Source organism: Lynx canadensis, chromosome A2, assembly GCF_007474595.2.
Source record: "Lynx canadensis isolate LIC74 chromosome A2, mLynCan4.pri.v2, whole genome shotgun sequence".
NCBI lineage: Eukaryota > Metazoa > Chordata > Mammalia > Carnivora > Felidae > Lynx > Lynx canadensis.
In genome coordinates this window covers 62516442-62537295 of record NC_044304.2, presented here as the reverse complement: position 1 = coordinate 62537295, position 20854 = coordinate 62516442, and the positions used below count along the sequence as shown (strand labels likewise).

The 20854-nt window shown below is 57.9% G+C and overlaps 1 protein-coding gene across 1 annotated transcript in view; it reads left to right on the top strand.

Moving 5' to 3' along the window:
* The window catches only part of TNS3 (tensin 3), a 216531-nt gene that overhangs the window by 50914 nt on the left and 144763 nt on the right, over positions 1–20854 (top strand). Inside the window, exon 4 of the mRNA XM_032592493.1 lies at positions 2264–2301. Coding sequence (XP_032448384.1) covers positions 2264–2301 — 38 coding nt within the window. The remainder of the gene's footprint in view (positions 1–2263; positions 2302–20854) is intronic.

Below are 20854 nucleotides of genomic sequence, written 5' to 3'. Positions count from 1 at the left end.
GCAGAGATCACTGTGAAGTGCTGAGCAGTGGGGAGTGGAGAGGAAGGCAGGCTGGGGCTTCTGGAACACACTGACGCACTTAGCCCGGCCTAGGAGGAGTGATGGAGGGCTTCCAGGTGGAGAAGGCGGCTGCCGCTTTCAGTCTTGGAGAAAGAAACGAGTCATCGGGACACGGAAGGGTGTGTGGGGAGCTCTAGGCAGAGACAGCGGCATGGGGCCAAGATGGCAGGTGGAGGTGTCCATGAAGCGCTGGGATGGGGGGGACGTGGTGGGGCCTCAGATTGACCACCAAATCGCTACTCTGAGGACAACCCGAGGGGCCATCCATAAAACTATGGGGGTCACCAGCGTCCATTCTATAAGCAACAGCCCACTTCTTGGGTCACCACCTTAGCACTTGAGTGGTTTGTACTACGTTGCTGTAAAGTCGACCTTTGTGAATGTCGCGGCTTTGCCTTTGGCTCTCTTCTGGCTGAGTCGGCTGGCTGTTCACCATGAATGTGTCACACTACCGTCACCCTGCCACTGACCAGAGCCCTCTCCGGGTTGAGTTGGCCTGTGGTCGTAATTATCTGCCACGGCGTGGTGGATTCCTCCAGAAGTTCGTGCCGACCCGTGGCGACAGCGTGTCTCATTTCTCCCTGCGTCTATGGGACAGGGGTTTGGGAGGCCTGTGGCTCTAACCAGGCCTTCCGAGCCGGCTCCCTCGGTGGCTGACGAGGCCTCAGTTCCCCCACGTGAGGCTCTTTGCAGGGGCACACGGGTCCCTCGGGCCATCCTGGAAGTCTGACCACCATGAGATTCCCGTCCCAGTGCCAGGCTGCAAGCCACCCGCCCCGCCAGGGCGGTTCCTCCGTGCATTTCTGCTACTTCTGACTTACGCAAAGTCCGTGGGCCTCTGCCGGACGTCTTCTGCCTCGGGACCCCCGCTGCCCTCCAGCCCCTGGCCGTGTTTCCCTCCGCCTTTCTCATCTGGAAGCCCCTTCCGGAGGCGAGCCCATCCTGATGAGGAAATCCCTCATGGCCTGTTGGCTGTGTGCACCCATTAGGACACAGAGAGTAAATATTTGTCTTTGCGGATAATCTCACAAACCTCAGAGGCAGAGAGAAACCATTCAGAAAAGAGATCCCGCGAAGATAACTACCCTGGCCATTGGTCCTGGAGATCCAGTAACCATCCGCCAGCGGCCGCCTTACTTTGAGGTATCCTCAGTCAGTCCTGCAGGGACCTGCATCAGTTCAGTGTTTCTGAGTCCAGCTCCTGGAGCAGAGAGGGACGGGGTGTGTGTGTGTTGGGGGAACATTCTGGGCTTCCACATGCTAGCCGGGTTTGGGGCCTGCCTCCTGACCCCCAAGGCCTTATTCCCTCAGGACCCCGCACACTTGTGTACCTTGACATTGTGTTTGTAGTCTGAAAGTGGTCTCTTGAATGGGTCCCCTGGGCATTGCCGTCACCCCGGGAGAGGAAATGGAGGCCCAGAGAGGTCACTGGCCCGGCTCCGGGCAGTGCGGTCGATTAGGTCCTTGCCCCCCGTCTCACAGCTGCCCCCTGGACCCCACGATGGGGTTCCCTGTCCCGCGGTTTCTGCCTGGCATCTGGGCACTGGCCGCGTGCCCGAGGCTCGTGGGGGCCGCTGGCGCTGTCCTGCCATCAGCCTGGCCACAGCCTCCGGAGGGCGGGCCTGCGAAATCCCCATTGGTTCCGGCTCTAAGTCTGCACCGTCGGGGGCCCCCCGGACTGACACAGTCTCTCCGCTGCTCACACAATGGCCCCAGCTGAAGGATTCCCCTGCAGGAATTCAGACGTGGATTGATTCTGACAGTGCGTTCCCAGGCCGTCCGGAAGCGCGGGGAGTGTGGCGCTCCACTGGCAGCTTTCTCACTAAGTGACAGGCGCCAGGTCTGGCTCTGGCGGGGGGGGGGGGGGGGGGGGAGGGATGGGGGGGAGGTTGTGGATTTTCTAGTTTCCCATCCGCCCATCCACAGGGAGAAGCTGGCATCCCCACGGGCACGGAGGAGGCTTCGTACAACTCAGATCCACCACGGGTCTCCTCCCGGGATCCCGGGAGCGCCGCCCACAGCTGGGTGCCTGCACACCATGGGCACTGGGCTCTGGCCCGAAGCTTGGAGCCACTGGGTGGGGGCGGACCCCCCCCCCCCCCCCGCAGCTCCAATCCCTAAGGGTCCAGAGGGTTCATGGGTGCCAGACCTGGTGCTGTAGAACCTGCTCCACTTACACACCTTCTTTCTCTTTGTCTTGCAGCCTGCAAGTATCCCTGCCACAAGAAATGTGAAGCCAAGGTAAGCACCCGTTGAGCTCCTTCCCCGGGGGCCGTGACCCCGCCTTGGCCTTTGCCCCACGGCAGGCGGGTGCAGAAGGCGGACGCCTTGGCCTGTGGCCACAGGCGTGAAACCCTCGGGAAAGGGCTGCTAGATGCTTCGATAGCACGTATACTTTTCGTCTCCGGAGGAAGCCTTAGAGCCTTGGGCTCTGTGTTCCTAATTATAGAAAGTAAAACTCAAGAATTTGGTTTCAGATGAGAATCAAGTAATTGGCCCTGGCCTCGGCACAGGCCTCCCGCCCAGCGGGCGACCCCTTCTTTCTCATGATTACATCGTGCCACTTTTCGGGGCTCTGTGGGGGTGGGAATAGGGTTTAGGGCACAGGCCTGGTAGGGGGGGTTTGGGGGGCTCATTAGGGTTAGTTGTTCTTAGATTGGTTGGGGTTCTCAGGCTGTCACGGGAGTCGGGGGCCCTGAATCGGGGAGAGTTGGGCTGGGGTTTGAGTTCCTTGGAGGGCTGAGTTGTCGAGCACCCCTAGAAGCACTGGAAGTCTGGGGTGCTGGGGTGGGGTTAGGACCTCTGTGGGGCAGTGAGGAGGCCTGGAGATGGCGGTGGGCCATCATGGGAACCCTTGGACAGGCCTGGTTTTCTGCCTGGGTCACGGTGTCTGCACCTCCAAGTTTTGCAGGCATGCTGGCGGTCCGCAGTGGGGCCTGAGCGTGTGGCACCCCCACTCTGGCTGGCCCGCCGTGCCTCGGTGGGAGCCCCCCTCAGGTCCCGCAGCCCTGTGGCTGGAGGCCCCAGGGGAGATGGGCTTTTGGAGAGCCTTGGGATTCTGTGGCTGCCGGGCTCCTCCTGGGCAGCTGTTGCTGGGAATTTCCGACTGGCGCCGGCTCCGGGCAGGGCTGGGTGCTGGGGGCGGGCTCGCGCTTCTCGTGAAGTTCTATGTGGGGGGGCCAGGGATGCCGAGTCCCTTCACCCTACCCGCCACACGCACACACATGCTCACACACGCACACGGTCACAGCCATACAGGAACACACGCACACACGTGCACGCACATGGTCACAGCCATACAGGAACGCCATGTGCACACACATGTGCACACACGCACACAGTCACAGCCATATAGGAACACACACGCACACACATGCGCACGCACACACATGCGCACGCACACACATACACACGTCACACCCATACAGGAATACATGCACACATATGCATGCACACGCACACAGTTCACACCCATACAGGGACGCACATGCATACACGCACACGGTCACAGCCATACAGGAACACACACGCAGACACATGTGCGCATACATACACATCACACCTGTACAGGAATGCACACATGCACATGGTCACACCCATACAGAAACATACACACACACGCGCGCACACACGCACACGGTCACTGCCACACAGGCACACACATGCACAAACATGCACGCACACACACACAAGTCACACCCATACAGGAACACATGCACACACGTGTGCACACGCACACAGTTCACACCCATACAGGAACGCACACACATAAATGCACACAGTCACAGCCATACAGGAACACACACACATACACACATGCACGCACGTGGTCACAGCCATACAGGAACGCACGCACACACGTGCACGCACATGGTCACAGCCATACAGGAACGCCATGTGCACACACATGTGCACACACGTACACAGTCACAGCCATACAGGAACACACATGCACACACATGCGTGCACACACACGTCACACCTGTACAAGAATGTACATGCACACATGCACATGGTCACACCCATACAGAAACTACATGCACACACATACGCACACGGTCACTGCCATACAGGCACACACGCGCACACACATGCATGCACATGCACACACACAGGTCACACCCATACAGGAACGCACACGCATACATGCACACACACTTCACACCCATGCAGGAATACACACACACACATGCACACACACAATTCACACAGGTCACAGTCACACTTTTCACACACAGACACATGTACCCTCACATGCACACACATGTGGAAGGCTAGTCCGGCCCTGTGTTTTTTTTCAAGGAAGAGATTAAATGAGTTTTCTTTTTAAACTTTTTGTATGGGGGATTTGGAGCGCACTGGGAGTGGAGAGGGTTACCCAGCCTGGGCCGGCAGCACCGTCCTCTTCGAACCCCTGGTTCCCCCACCTCTCAGAGCTGTCAGATGATGTGCGTCCGAACAGCAGTGCTGGCTGTCCTGTCATCCTGCGTGTGTGTGTGTGTGTCTGTGCGTGTGTCTGTGCCCGTGTGTGTGCCTGGATGTGTGTGCCTGTGTGTGTGTGCCTGGATGTGCATATATGTGTACATGCAGATGCGTGCATGCGAGTGTGTGTTGTGTGTGTGCCACTGTGCGCCTCTGTCTATGACAGTATCACAGGCCCGGCCACACCTGCCTGACAGAGAAGAATTGAGCCCCGCTCCTGTTGGCACCGTTTCTTGAAGGGGCCCAGAGCCGGCTACTTATGGGATTGAATTCTTTGGCTCAGAAACTATACCAGAAGTCTTAGCTATCACCGATTATGGCATTTCTAGCCGCAGTAATTGGCAGTTTGCTGAGAGGTAGATAAGCGTTCTCTCTCAGTAGATCAGGGTAGGGGAAATGTATCCGTATTCGGTTTTTTCGATAGCCAGCTTTGAAAGGCAGGAGGGCATTCCACCAGCAATAACAAAGCCCCTTCTTATATTTGCTGCCGTGCCTAGAGGGGCCATAAACTCCCAGCTGCCCCTGGAGATAAGGGGTGGGGACAGTTCTGTCTCCCAGGAGCCGAGATGTGGTTCTCCCAGGCAGCGTGGGTCCCTGCTTACCTTGTGTGTGTGTGTGTGTGCGCGCGCGCGTGCAACGTGCCCAGGGCTTGCTGGCTTTCTTGACCGACAAGGGGGTACTGTGGTTTAGAACAAGGTCCAGCTGCTCGCTCACCTGGGGAAGGCAGGCACGGTGGGTTCCCTCTGTGACCTCCTCGGTGAACCCCACCATACTCTCGTCGCCAAGGAGAGAGCCATCTTCCAGAAACCCAGCTGAGCCACAGGCCACAGGTCTCAGGCAGGGAAGCCGAACCACGAGTTGGGACCTAGAAGGCCGGATGGACTTAGGTCAGTGTCTTCCTGGCCGTTGGGCAATGTGGCCCCTCAGGCAAGGCCTTGAGCTCAGGGGGCACTCGGGGGCAGTGACCCAGGCTGTGATCCCCATGGGGGCTTCTTGTCCGCTGGAGTAAGTCTCTAGGGCTACGGTTTGTTCATGGGTCAAACAGGTGAGTGATATGTCCCCCATTCCGCGTGGATTATGTTCTTCCCTGTTGATTATGGTAATCTTGATTATTTAGGTTTTCAGGAAGTCCCACAATCTATGTATAATGGCTGCAAAATTTGGGATTCCAAATATTTTGCTCCCTGGGAGGCTGTGCTCATTCACTGGAGTCTTATGCATCGCTTGGGCATCATGAGTTGGTTTTTCCCTTGGCCGCTGGTTGACTCACTGGCAGGAGCATAAGGAAGTAGGAGAAAGAACCTTTTCAGAAAGGCAGGGGATGGGGGTTCCCCGGTATCTCCCAAGTGTGCCGAAGGCGGGGTTCCACTGGGCTTTGGCGAGTGGGAGGGTAGGAGTCCCTCCCACTTGATGGCCCAGATGTGTGTGGTCCAACGTGGTCCCTTCCACGTCGGCCCAGACCAGACACACGTGCTCTCAGAGGCGCCCTCAGTTCAGAGCGTTAAGTATTGAATCGGCACTCTTTCTGCAGACCTCCGGATAGTGAGGCCTCCGCGTGGGGACTGACCCGTGACATGGCAGAGCTGAACACTTGCAGGGGCTGTGGGGCAGACACCTTGTGCAGGGTCCCCCCGCCAGTCTCGCCAGAGCCACCTGCCACCTGTCTTGGGAGCCAGGCCTCTGTGCTCAGACCCCTTTGTCCCTTCCACGGTGTGCTGCCCAGGGCCGGCTTGCTGCTCCCCTTTCTGGACACGCCTTGCTGGAGATAAAGTATAGGACTGTACCTCCGTGAGTGGAGGCCCCCTTCAGGAGGGGTGAGGGGTCACAGGCTGCCGCAGGGCCTGCTTTCTGTGGCTGTCACGTGGCTGCCAAGCTGGGAGCCTTTAGCCTCCACCCCCCGTCCCCCTGCCAGATGCCGAGCTTGGTAATGGGCACGTGGCTCCTCTCCCTGAAGGTTCAGGCTGGGCCACGGCAGCTCAGCCCTCGGCTCCTGCCTCTGCCGGCCTCACGTGCTAGTGATGCCTGTGTTACGGCCGTGGTTGGTGCAGGAGTTGCCACGAGGCCCAGAGCCCAAGATGTCCTCAGAAACCACTGTCATGCCTGTCCTTGGTGTTGCCAGGTGTCCACTGGTGTAAGCGAGACGTTGTAACCATGAACTTACACCTGCCGGTTCCCCTGCTTGCGAGTGTCCCCGGTGTGGTCCTTCGGGCGCCCCCCTCATCGGACCCGCAAGCGGGGACTGTCACTGGCCACTGGGTCAGGGGTGTCAGGTTTTCGCCGTCCGTGTGCTCTTCCTGGATTGGCTGTGGAGCTGGGGCCTCATCCCCCCCCAGCCCGCACCCTCTGCTCCTTCTCCGAAACAGCGGGAGGCTCCAGGCCTGGTCCCGCGGTGTCTGCTTCTGTCCCAGGGATGATGCCCGTGGGATGTCTGTACCCACCCCCCCCCGCCCCCAGGGCTTTGCTCGGGTCCTTCCTCTCCAGTGTGAGCCTGGAGTTCTGGGCAGTGCTAGTTTCTCAGGCTGCCTTTGGAAGTGCCAGCAGGGCTGGGGGCACGTCTCCGGGACTCTGTTGGTGGCGGGGCTCTGGGCCTGTGGGGATGACTGGATTTTTGATGAATCCCGGAATCGCTGGCATCAGTGTGTGGTGAGGTCCCTGCTCTTGCCTCGGTCACTGGTTTTCCTCAAAGGGCTTGGCTCAGCCTCTGAAGTCAGCTCCACGAGAGGGGAGGTGCAGAGCCGCAGCCGTTTAAATGTGGACATTCTGGAAGGTTCCTGGGAGCACGGCCCTTCCTGCCTTGTCACACTTGGCCTGAGTGTCTTATCCTTCACAGAGACCCCTCGAACGGAGGCCTGCGTGACAGATTAGCCAGTGTCCTGTGTCCCCTGCATCTGTGGGACGTGGGGGAGCGGGACGAATGGCAGCAGTAATGGTTTGACAGGCTGCTGGGGGCGCATGGCCCTTGACTGTGGACAAAACCAAGAAGGAGTGCTCGGCGAAGACTTTCCTTCTCTCTAAGCGTCAGTGACCGGATTCACCGGTTTGCGAAACTCTGTCCTCACGCCTGCTCTCCGTCTGGGAGAACGGAAGTGGAAGATAGAACTTTCCACGTGTAGCCATCAGAAGCAGCCCGCAAAACGGGGGGGCCCACAGACACACCCCGGGCCTGAGCTTGACCGCCCCATGGAAGCTATAGCTCTGGCCGTGGTCCCTTTCATCACAGAATCAGAACACAGGCATCTTTCACAAGCGGTTCCGAGAACCAGCTTCAGCAGCCTGGGGGGGGCCTTCTGGAGGGAGCGTCTCCTCCTTGAACTGGAGTACTGGGCTCATTTGCATCCTGCATCCTAGAAACAGGTGTATTTCTCTGCAGCTGTGGTAACTGGAGACCATACTCTCTGCGGTCATGGTCATCATTGTCCTAATTCAGCCGTCTCCTGGCACGTTGACCCGTGCGTGAACGGCACAAATCAATATGCGTTTTGTTCCTTAACTGTTTACGCGACGCTAAAGTGTGGTGTGCTTTCTCTTCCCGGAAATAGGATCTTCTTCAAGCAGATAAATCTCATTTAATTGGCTCAGCTTGTGCCTCTTACGCAGCGTGGGCCCAACCTGAATGTGGTTCTGTCCGGCCAGTGGCATTGGAGCGGGCTCGTTGTTCCTGAGACCGGGACCGCCCCAACGTTCGTCCCTGTTGGGGCTGCCTTGGCTCTGGCCGGCTCCGTGCCACCCCCCCCTCCCTCGTCTGGCCCCATGGCCACATGTGCCAGGTGCATGTGGAATTCTTCATCTGTCCCCTCTTGGGGTGGCACCATCCCACCTACCTGCTGTGACAGCTACTCTCTGCATCTCCTGACTCCCTGCCCCGCCCTGCTCAGGCGTGCAGGTGCAGGTTACGACCTGCTGACCCCCAGGCCGGATGTACCCCTGTGGCTCCTTCCAAGCCACCCACGTGCCGTGGATCAGCTCACACACCCCTGATGCTGCCACGTTTGACTTCCACATGCTCCTGGTGGCCTGCTCATCACCTCCATCTGCCATACAAGGGGGGGTCCCCTCCACAGACCGCTCCAGACTCTCCATGGTCGCCTTGCCACTCGCCTGTGTCTACAGTGGCCCTGGCTGCTTTCTAGAAGATGCTAGTTCTTTTTCCCTCGCTCACATTGCCTGTGAGCTAATCCCTGTTTGTGATTTACTTTTCCAGGCAAGCTACCGCCTTTTATGGACCAGCATGCATGTTTTGAGCTGCTCAGAATCTGTACTCCGTGCCCCCATTGTGCTGCCAGCCTCTCTCCCCAGCTCCCCGGGATCCCCCCCACCAACCACCATGCTGCTGCCCTGCGCCCTCCCCAGCCTGCCCATGCCTGGTGCTCCTGTGGCTTCATGGACCCTCTTCCCCCAGACCCTTTGCTCCCGCCCCACAGCTGCAGTGCACCTGTTAGAATTCACAGACCATTGCCATCCTCTGCTTTTCTCTCTGTGCATCTTCCCTGGCCCATTCTTTCCGCGGCTGGCAGTCTTGGTGGGCCAGGCGCTGGCGTCGGGGGGCGTGCAGAGCGGGTCCCCTGTGTCCCTGTACCTGCAGCTCTGAACCCCGCAGGGTCCCCTCTGCCCCCACGCAGCTGGGCCTGCCCCTCGATCCTTGCAGGGGGGCACCCAGGCTTCTGCTTTTTCGGGGGGCAGAGAGGACAGCATGCCTGAATGGTTCACAATGGCTCTGACATCACAATTCTGATTCCAGAGTCTTTACTTAATGCCTTTTTGTCCTTTTAGAGGCTTTTTTTTTTTTTAATATTTTTTTTTTCAACGTTTATTTATTTTTTTTGGGACAGAGAGAGACAGAGCATGAATGGGGGAGGGGCAGAGAGAGAGGGAGACACAGAATCGGAAACAGGCTCCAGGTTCTGAGCCATCAGCCCAGAGCCTGACGCGGGGCTTGAACTCAAGGACCGCGAGATCGTGACCTGGCTGAAGTCGGACGCTTAACCGACTGCGCCACCCAGGCGCCCCTAGAGGCTTATTTTTGACTTAAGAAGTGTGTGGGGCATGTTGACCCGGCCGTGGGAGGCCCATTGGAAAGTTCTGTGCTGCACAGGGAAATGGGGGGTGCACACAGAGGGCCAGCAGGGAGTTAAGTCTGGCGTTTTTGGGCAGACCACGGCAGATGGATGGGGCTGCAGACGGCTCTGGGTGCGGCGGGACTTTGTAACCGTGAACTCCAGTGTAGCTTGTGATGGGAGAACCCAGGGAGGTCTTTGTGGACACTCGGTGGGGGGGGGGGGGGTGGGCAGCCTGCCTCTCTGCCCCCTGATGCCTGAGTTAAATGTTTTCTTTTCAGATTTGAGGAGAAGTTGCAAGCTGTCAGAATTTGTCATTTTTTCCTTGTGTTGGCAGCCCTTCCCTGGATCACGGGGAGTTGGTGCAAACCAAACAGTTCACTGTGCTATTCGTGGACCTTGCAGAAGGAGTGTTTTTGGGGAAGTCCCCTTCAGCACCCCCTGTGGGGCGGCCCCTTTCCTTCCTCAAAAGACTGCAGTATGTTTGTGCCTTCTTTTCCTTTCTCTGGCAGCAAGAGGAAGGTGTTAAAAACGTCACGGGGAGGGGTCCTGTCCTTCTTAGGCTGGTCTCTTAAAGAAAAACAAAAGCGCGCACTCTGTACTCAGGAGTTTTGGCACAGTGCACACTTTCTCCTGGCCCCGTGCACGTTGCACACGGCGGTGCTATCTCCTAAATGTCTGGTGCGGGTGTCCGAGCCCAGGGAGGGCTGTTACCCCATCTCCCTGTCTGCAAAGACCTCCCACCACACAGTTGTTCCTATGAAGTGTGTGTGGGGGGCTTGGTGGGGGAGAGGGGAAGAGGGCTTGGTGGAAGAGAGGGAGGAGGGGCTTGGTGGGGAGGCTCAGGGCTTTCTGGAAGGAGAAAGAGGAGAGGGGCTTTGTGGGGGAGGGGCTTGATTGGGAGGGGAGGGGCTTGGTGGAGGGAGGAAAGAGGAGGGGCTGGGTGGGGGAGGGGCTAGATGGGGAGGGTCAGGGCTTCCTGGAAGGAGAAAGGAGAGGGGCTTCGTGGGGGAGGGGCTTGATTGGGAGGGGAGGGGCTTGGTGGAGGGAGGAAAGAGGAGGGGCTGGGCGGGGGAGGGGCTTGGTGGGGAGGGGAGGGGCTTAGTGGAGGAAGAAAGAGAGGAGGGGCTTGCTGGGAGTAGAGGAAACCACAGTGGCTGAGGAAGGAGGGGCCACCCGAGCTGATCAGGCCACTAGGAGAGGGCACGGGGGAGGACAGAGGACGTGCGAAGATGGGTTTGCGGGGAGGGCAGGGGGTTGTGCCTCTTGGGACTTTTCTGTCCTATCCAACGGACTCAGTACCTTTGAAATGTGTGTATATTATATTTAAAAGGTAAACTTTAATTTAAAATTGAAGCACATGGTTGGAAAAGCTTTGCGTCCTAAATGTGCAGCCTGACCGTGGGCCGGTGGGCGTGACCACACGGGAGGCCGGGACAGTGCTCTCGCCCCACAGGCACTTGCTGTACCGCTGGAGACCCTCCCCCATCTGCCCCCTCTGAGGTTCGTCTGCCCCCCTCTGAGGTTCGTGGCCTTTGCCCCTGAAGCAGGTGGACACCCGGGGTGTCATAGTCTTTCTTGGTCCAACGTCACCTGTGGGGTCCTCGCTGCTTTGTGCTTTGAAAGGTGACAGTTGAGAGCTGCTTGCCTCCAGTCCCCCTGTGGGGATACAGCAAAGGACGGCGCTCGCCGGACCTGCCTGGTTCTGTGCGTCTCCTGGGTGCCAGCCCATCCTCTGTCCTGTTCCCGCCTGATTGGGGCGAAGCAGAGTCGCGCTCCAAAGTGCGGTGATGCCCCCACCGCGAAGACACAACCTGCTTGGCTCCTCACAGGGAAGCTTTGCACGTAGCACAGGCGTTACTGTAGGGGTGGCCATCGGTTTCTTCTAGTGAATTAAAATGTAGGTTATCTGCCGACTCGGATACTCTTATGATTATCAATTCTCGGTCACTTGTGATGCATTTGCAGGCTGGTCAGGATGAAACTGGTTCCGAATGGCTTGGATTTGAGACCTGCAGTTTTCTTGAGGAAATGGGTCCAGGAGTTGGGTGCAGTTACATCTTGGTCTTGGTCTTTCGAATGACCAGATAGTAAACATGTTTTTTTTTTAAAGCTGCTTAAGTTACATAATATATAATTGCCTTTATGCGATTAAATTGTATTTATGAGATTTTTTTCTTGTTCTTTAGCAAGCCATTGTCATCTTATTAACCTACTGGATGATGTCTTTTTTTTTTTTTCTCTCTCTCTCTCTCTTTGCAAAAACATTGGAGTCAGGAGTCTGGTAGGGGTCCAGGCCAGGGGTCTGTAGGGCTCGATTCTGGCCTTGTTCAGGTGCTTGGGGTCCTGCACACGACACTTTGCCTCTGAGGCCCCCAGCTGCCTCTCCTGGAAAGTGAGACCATCAGGGAGGTGCCAGGCCTCCCCACTTGGCCTGATCTGGTCACGCAGACCCAGGACAGGAGTGCGAGCTGGTCACTGAGCGAGCGTACCACAGTGGGCTCATGGGGGCTCTTCCGCGCCCCCTTGAGAGGCATGACTGGGACATTGTTCCCACAATAGACTCCCCTGAGGTTTCTGGTCTCCAGCAAATGTTTGTAATCAGATGAATGCCGGGCAGTATTGTATTGTTTTCATTCCGTTCTGTGCTCTGTGTGCCCATCCCTTTGCATCGTCGCTGTCCTTGTTCAGAGGACTCTGTGGCCTCCCGCCCCACCTGGAGGAGCATTTCCAGGCAAACCCGGGCAAGGAGCCCAGTTACCTGCCCACATGGCAGCCGCCGGGGCCCTGCCTGGAGGACCCTGTTCCCTCTGGGCTTGTGGGCAGGTCCTGTGTTGACCGTGGTTCTCTGACAGCCCTGTCAGACCTTTGTTGGGGGCGCTGTGGCTCAATGTGCCCCCACCCCCAAATCCACAAGTTGAAGCCCTGACCCAGACCCTTGGAATGTGACTGTATCTGGAGACGGGGCCTCGAGAGAGGTGATCGAGGTTGAGTGACATGGCTGGAGTGATCCCATAGGACCAGTGGTCTTATAAGAAGAGGGGATCAGGACCCACACACACACGGAGGGACCACTGTGTGGACACGAGGAGCAGGTGGCCGTGGGCACCAAGGGGAGGGCACCAAGGGGAGGGGGGAATCTGGCCCTGCCATGCGTGGATCGCGGACTCGCACCCTCAGGGATGGGAGGTGATTCAGGTGCGGGGTCTGCGGGACTTTTCTCCGACCGCCCAGCCGACTGTCACGGGGAGAGGGGCCTCCCTCTTGTCATCACTCTGCCCCCTGTTTATAACCAACGCGAGTGAACACAATTGAACTTTTATCTTTTCTCCATTCTATGTCATGGGGGGATAAAAACACCTGGTGTTTTATCGGTTGTAACACGACAGCCTAAGAGGTTTAGGCTGTAAAATAATAAAAGATGAAGAGAATATTGAAGATTCTGGAGGAAATTCCTGCCTTCCTCCCTCCGGGCTGCTGTTCTGTGCAGAGATTTGGGGACTTCGAGATTCTGTGCACTCGTGGGGCCGGTGGCAGGCCCTGCACCAGGGCATCCGTCTGTCCAGGCTGGCTCAGGGCGTGAGGGAGCAGGGAGGGGGTCTGTGGGATTAGCATTTCGGGAGGAAGGGGCTGCAGCGTGATCTCAGTACACAGCATTTCCTTCGTAAAGAATCGCCTTTGAGGGGCGCCTGGGTGGCGCAGTCGGTTAAGCGTCCGACTTCAGCCAGGTCACGATCTCGCGGTCCGTGAGTTCGAGCCCCGCGTCAGGCTCTGGGCTGATGGCTCGGAGCCTGGAGCCTGTTTCCGATTCTGTGTCTCCCTCTCTCTCTGCCCCTCCCCTGTTCATGCTCTGTCTCTCTCTGTCCCAAAAATAAATAAAAAAACGTTGAAAAAAAAATTTAAAAAAAAAAAAAAAGGAAAAAAAAAAAAAAGAATCGCCTTTGTAAAGAACGAAGGTAAACTTGGTTCTGCACAGCTTCTGTTGGAATCCACATGTTTGCCCTGAAGTGATTTTAGTTAATGAGGCAAGTTGTGTGTGAGGGCCTCTTAAGCCACCTGCTAGGCGAGTCGGTGGCCCACCTGGTTTTCTCTCCCTGTTGTCTTGCTTGACGTCTGTTGGTGGTGGGTGCGTTTATTTTGGGCACATGGGTGCATTGATTTAATGCATCTTGGTTTTTTTTGTTTTTTTTTGTTTTTTTTGTTTTTTTTTTGAGAGAGAGGGCTGGGCGGGCAGAAGGGGAGAGAGAGAATCCCAAGCAGGCTCCAGGCTGTTAGTGTGGAGCCCAATATGGGGCTCAAGCTCAGGAACCCTGGGATCGTGACCTGAGCCAAAATCAAGAGCCGGATGCGCAGCGGACTGAGCTCCCCAGGCGCCCCGATTTAATGCATCTTAATAACTTGGTACTCGCGAGGTGATGCCCCCTTCTGGAACCTGGGCTTGAGAATTCTTGCATGCTGGCTTGAGGCCAGACTGGGGAGAATTTAGCTGTGGGCAGAATTACCTGGAGAGCAGGTAGGAAGAATGGCCGGAGAGAAGACCTAGCTGCCAGCTTCTGCGGGCTTCTGTGGGCTTCTGCGGGCTTCTCTGGGGTTCTGTGGGCTTCTCTGGGGTTCTGCGGGCTTCTCTGGGCTTCTGTGAACTTGTGTGGGCTTCTGCGGGCTTCTGGGGGGCTGGCTCACGTGGCCCAGCACGACTGGGATTGTCCAGGATTCCGAGAAGGTCAGCTCTACTTTAACTTTCCTCTGCGCCCTCGGATACACTTCTAGAGAGACCAGTGGGAAGTGTCCTGTTTTATGTGGCTTCGTGCAAAGCAAAATTTCGTAAGAACTGAGGACACCAAAAGCTGAGTTCATTGTTTTGTTGAGCCGATGGAAAGGAAACCATCTCTGGAAGGCGCCGGGAGAGACGAACTGTAATTTCTTTCCCAGGACCTTCATTTCCAGAAGTAAACAGAGGGGTCAGGCCAGCCGTTACCGGACAGTCTCCCTCCCCGCGGAGAAGAGGCCTGACTGTCCTAGCCTGGGTCAGCCCTGTGGCGTTGGCCAGAGGACCCTGGTTCCCCAGACCTGGGTTGTGTGTGAGCGTGCACAGACACACGTGCACAGACACATGTGCACACACCTTCCATCACGTACACACACCAACGCTCACACCCACACTCCCATTCCTAGGGCACAGTGGCTCCCGGGTGTGAGCCCTGCCCCTCCCATCCTGCCTCTGTTCTGGTCACCTGTCCACCTGCTGGCTGGGGGACAGGTTTAGATACCATCTTGTGGTGTGGCCAGGTGTGGCCGGGCGCAGTCCTGTTTGTTTGTGGTCGTCCTTGGTTACCGTGACGGGGCCCCAAATACAGCTATGACATGGCCATAAGGTGGTTTGGAAGTGGGCCTCCTGCCACCTCTCTGGGGCTCTCTTAGTCACTGGTGGGGGTGCTGGTACAGCTGTCCTGCCCTGTCCCCCGTGGGCTCCTCCCCTCGCCCACGCTCCGGGTGCTTGTGGTGAGAAAGTGCAGCCGGGGACGTGGAGTTGGGACCTGGTGGCACCTGCCCACATTCCCCGGCGTCTCTGGGACTCACGCTTCACGCGTCAACGGGATGCCCACTGGCTGCCTGGGTTGCAGCGAGGGCCAGTGAGCGGAACCTGCCGACACGGCGCTTGGCCCTGCTGGACGTGAACGTGCACCTTCGCGGAGCCGTGGGTATCCCCGTGGGTGCTCCCTGGTGGCGGCAGCTGGGCCCCGTTCTCCTCCCTCTGCTTGCTTGGGCCCCCCTCTGGAGCAGGAAGGGGCTTCCCCAGACCCCCAGGTGCCGCCTTGGCCTCCCTGTAACGCACCGGCTGTGCGCCCCGGGATCTGTGGGCGTCCTGCTGGAGGACCGCTCCCAGGAGCACAGCCACGTCGGTCCCCCAGCCTGTGGCAGGTGCTGCCAGGTTTTGAGCTCTGACCGCGAGGCAAGACCGGCTCCTGCAGGGGCTGAGTACTGAGAAGCATCAGCTCCTTGGTGACTAGGAGGGCCAGGCCCACCTGGCAGCGGTCCCCACCGCCGTATTTTCTTTTGTGGAATGAAAATAGTAGGGGGCGCTGTGGGGCGTGTGATCTGAGGTCGCAGTCAGTTGGGGACACAAAGCAGGTGAGCGAGCTGTGCCGTGGCTGACCCGACCTGACCCCCGGACAGCCGCCCGTGGCGTGGCGGCCTGATGTCTCCGTCCCCAGGGGCAGGCAGGCGGGCCCCCGGTCAGAGCGGCAGGTGCGTGGCTGGTGGAGAGCCCGGTGCCTCTCTGGTCGGGCCGAAGAGCTGGAGGGAGCACCCGAGTGTCTAGGATATGCAAGGTGGGGGGGCACCTCTTTCGTGGCTGCTTCCATCCCAGTGCCAGGCAGCATGGCCCATGGGGGACCAGGCGTGCCCCCTGGGCCCTCCTACCACAGTTGTGCCGGGCCACAGTTTGCTGCCCTCCTCCGTCTTGTTCCAAGGGAGGGGACGCAGCCTGAACGTGCAGTCTGTTCTTACGTAGCTCCCTCCCACCCTGTGATGATCGGCTTGAGCCACGCCGGAGGAACACGTGCCCACTGCGTCCACTCAACAGCGGTCTTTGCCAAGTTAGGTGCTTGCGGTTCTTGACGTAAATATTACTGTTTTCTCTTTACCGGCAGGTGGCTTTCCCAGGCCACACCCTCTTCTGTGACCTGGTGCTTCTTGTGCAATTTTATTTGCAAACGCATTGTAGCTCTCAGATGTTTTGTGTTTGCGTTTTGTAACGTTTGTAACGGTGCGGCTGCGGCGGGAACAGACCTCGGTTGCGGCGGGTTGTAATCGCTTCTCTGGCCCAGAGGCTCTTTTCCGGGCATGAGCGTAGACTGGAGACGTGCAAAGGTTGAGCATCGTTGCTTGTCTTGTTCTGAGCTGGGGAGCCTGCTCGCCCCTCCCCACCCCTGCTCACTCTCCAGTGAAGACTATGGTTTGTGCGGTTTGTGATGGGAGAGGAGAGGCCTCCTCTACGACCTGTCTGACCTGCCCCCGTGGAGAATGGCAGAGCTCTCCAGAGTCGTCAGCCATGGATGGGGCTGCTGTGAGCATCAGGCCAGTCCAGAGCCTGCACTCATTCCCTGGGGGGACATGCTGGGGCCAGGTGGGCAATGTCCCCGCACCCCTGTGGCCTGGGGGACTTGTGGGGAGCAGCGGCTTCTGGACAGAATACTTGGTAGCTGCTGTTTTTAAGACTCACTTTTTTTTTTAGATGTTTATTTTTGAGAGAGAGAGCGAGTGAGCGAGCATGCACAAGTAGGGGAGGGACAGAGAGAGAGGGGGAAACACAGAATCCGATGCGGGCTCCAGGCTCTGAGCTGTCAGCACAGAGCCCGATGCGGGGCTCGAACTCACGAACCGTGAGATCATGACCTGAGCTGAAACTAATAGTCAAAGGCTTAACCGACTGGGCCCCCCAGGCGCCCGAGACTCCCGTTTCTGAGATTGAATAGACATTTTCCTTTTACTCACCCAGCAAACGCTTGCTTTCAGACTGTGAACAATGAGAAATAGTGAGTAGACTTTATTTTTTAGGACAGGTTTAGATTTACAGCAAAGGTGGATAGCCCTCTGCCCTCGTGATTTCCTTGTTAACCATCGTGCTGTAATGTGGCACATTTGTTACCCTTGATGAGCAGATACGGATACATTTTATTAACCGCAGTCCATGGTTTACACATTGGTGGTGTGCGTTTTGTGGATCTGGACCACTGGATCACACGCATCTACCTTCATAGCGTCACGCAGACCATTTTCACTAAAAATTTTCTGTGCTCTACTCCCCCCACCCCAACCCCGCACCTGCCCCGAGGGCAACTGCCCATCTCATTTCTGTCCCCACTGGTCTGCCTTTACCAGAATGTCCCAAGTTAGGGAAGGGGCAGAGAGAGAGAGGGAGACACAGAATCCGAAGCAGGCTCCAGGCTCTGAGCTGTCAGCACAGAGCCCGACGTGGGGCTCGAACCCACGAACCCCGAGATCATGCCCTGAGCCGAAGTGGGATGCTCAACCGACTGAGCCACCCAGACGCCCCTGACTTTTATTTTAATGTTTATTTATTTTTGAGAGAGAGAGAGAGAGAGAGAGAGAGAGAGAGAGAGAGAGACAGAGCATGAGCAGGGGAGGGGCAGAGAGAGAGGGAGACACAGAATCCGAAGCAGGCTCCAGGCTCTGAGCTGTCAGCACAGAGCCCGACGCGGGGGCTCGAACTAACGAACCGTGAAATCATGACCTGAACTGAAGTCGGACTCTTAATTGGCTGAGCCACCCAGGCGTCCCAGGTAGTGATTTTCCAAAGACAGGAGCCCCAATTCCTCGCAAGTCCTTGCCTCGCAAGTCCCCGTCGAGGGGAGCACTGGGTTGTGCAGGTGCTGCGTGGACAGTTCCACGCACAGACTTCACCTCCATGCTCCATGGGCTGGCTTGTCTGGCTGTCACCACCCTGTAGGGCCTGTCTAACTCCCCATATTTCCAGAGACCGTTTTTCTTCCTTTTCTTTTTGCTTTATGTTTATCTGTTCACGTATTCCCTCCCACACTCGTGAAACGTTGATACGTGTGTGTGTGGAGCTGAGGCCACACGTGTCACGGAGATATGTTCCTGTTTCCGGAAGGTATCAGTCAGTGCAGGGACGCTGGCCATCGGGTGGGCAGATCTGGGCAGCGAGGGGCTATGTGTGGGGAGGGGGTGCGGGTGGGGGGCGTGGATGTCAGGAGACAGAGCCCTGCCCCAGACGAGCATATGAGTCAGCATTGGAGCGATGGACGTTCCAGACAAACCAGTGACCATGTGTCATGTTCCTTGAGGAACTGAAGATAAGCAAGGGGGTTATAAATAGTCTTCACGGCCAGAGCCAAGGTCATGCTGCCACCCACTCCAGGCCGCAGGGACAATGAGTCAGATCCCTGGGGTCTGTGCACATTTCTACTTTGAGGATGGGGTGGGGGGCAGTCCCAGGTCCCCGGGGGGCAGCGGCTCACGAGGGGCCGATTCCTGCTTGCAGGTGCCAGGATCCTGGCCTCACAGGACTGCACGACAGGTGTCATCCTCTCACCTGTCTGCCCAGGGCGGTTCGTGCTCCCGGAGCAGGAGAGCCTGTCCCATGCTGGCCTGTTCTGAGCACCCCAGCTCTTCCCGCCTCCTCTGCTCCGAGAAGGAGGTCGGGCCCCAGAGCAACTCAAGGCAAGAGTTCTAGAAAAGGTAGTTCATTTTGGAGGGCATATGGGCGCGAGGTGTGGCCGTCGGTGTGGGGGCGGCCTGAGGACCACCAGGCAGGGCCCCCACCTCCTCGTTGTGGCCCCGATCCCCACGCTGCACAGTGGGGAGGGCCCCCCTCCGGCTCCTGAGCTCCTAGCCTGGGAGTCCGCTGCGTGTTTGAAATTGCAGAGGAGATTCTGTGGGAGCAGGGGGTGCTGCTCCGGAGGGGAGGCTCCATGCTTTTTATGACGTTCTCTAAAAGGAGCTAGACCTCGTAAAAGTGAGGAAAAATCTGGACTTTCTTAACTACACGTCTTGTCTTTGATGCTGCAGCTTCGTGGCCGTGAGAGGGGTCCGATGGGCTCAGCCTCGGGGGCCGTGCCCGGGCTGACGTTCCGTGGAGTTTTCCCGGGAGCCCGTCCGCTTACCCTGTTTCTTCCCATTTCCGGGGGTGACTCACCACAGGTGCACGTGGAACAGGTGGGTCCTCGGTGTCTCCTGGGGCCCCGGGCTTGTCACACGGGACTGTCTCTTTCTTCATGTGGGGCGTTCTTTGGGGCTGTCAGGCCCCCCGTGGACCTCAGACAGGACCTGCTCTCCTCACAGAGCCTCTGCACAGACCCCTGGCCTCAGGCCATTTGCACGCTTTCCAGGCTCGCCCTTGTAACATCTGCCTTTCAGATCTCCAGACGTCAGGGGTTCCTGTGCTCAGCCTGGGTTTCCTGGTCTGTGACAGAAGATACCTCAGTCCATTTTTTTAGTGATAGAATGTGGGCCACAATGTGTCCGTGTCACAGAGCATTTGTATGGGTCATGGTGCTGTGACACCAGTGTCATAGGATGTGTGTGTGTCATGGTGCCCATGTGGCCAGGCGTCTGTGTGTGTCACGGTGCTGTGGCACTCGTGTCACAGGGTGTCTGGGTCACGGTGCTGTGGCACTCGTGTCACAGGGTGTCTGGGTCACGGTGCTGTGGCACTCGTGTCACAGGATGTCTGTGTGGGTCACGGTGCCGTGGCACTCGTGTCACAGGGCGTCTGTGTGTATCATGGTGCTGTGGCACCTGTGTCAAAGGGCGTCTGTGTGGAAAGGAAACCAGGATAGAAGGTGCGCACCTTGTCAGCAAGGAGGGCAGCAGGAATCCGTGGGGGTCGCGTGCGTTGTGGGAAGTCACGCGGGGTGTGGGCTGTGGGAGGGCGGCAGGAATCTGCAGGGGATGCGTGTCATGGGAAATCATGTGGGGTGCGGGCGGTGGCTGGGGGCACGGCCTGAGCCATGGCGGCCCGGCTGACGCTCCCACCAGGATAGGAAAGAATGACCCTGGCCATCCGGTCTGTCTGCTTCCCGCCTGGACGGCCCCCGGGGAGTCCGGTCGGCTGGCCCCCAACCAGCAGAGGCACCGCTGGTTCTCCAGGTAGCCGAGGTCTCGTGATGGGAGAGGCGGTCAGGCTCTCCCAGGCCGAGCTGGGCCTCTGTTTGAAGTGTTTCTGCAGACGAGCGTGGGCACACCGACCATGTGTGTGCACGGGCACACACGGGCACAGAATGCTTTGGTGATTTCAAGCACCGGACCACCTGGAGAGCCGCACCACCTTGCACGGGACTCCACCTCTGCACGTGGGACGCTGTCCCCTTCCTCGCGGGTCGCTGCGAGGAGCAGGGGGAATAGTGCGTGGAACGTCTGGGCACAGGCTGTGGCACGTGGAAAAGACACAGGGAGGGCAAGAGCCTTTTTTGCTGTTCAGCGAATGCGGGAGGGCAGTAAAGGTCTTTCGGTTTGTTTGTTTTTGACCATTGTTCCTTTGCCATCTGGCCGGGGAGAACTGGTTTGATCAGTTCCAGACCGTTCCATCTGCTAGTGAGGGGTGGAGGTGCCTGGATGGACACGCAGGGGACTCGCGTCCCCGGAGCCTGCTGGGAGATGTCGAGGGCGCCCGCATTGGGCACGGTGGTGGGTGATTACTGGCGCTCCAGGCAGGGTGCCGTTGGGTGTTTCCCTCCCGGTCATTGCCTTCCATGTCCCTCCAGGGGAGCGGACTC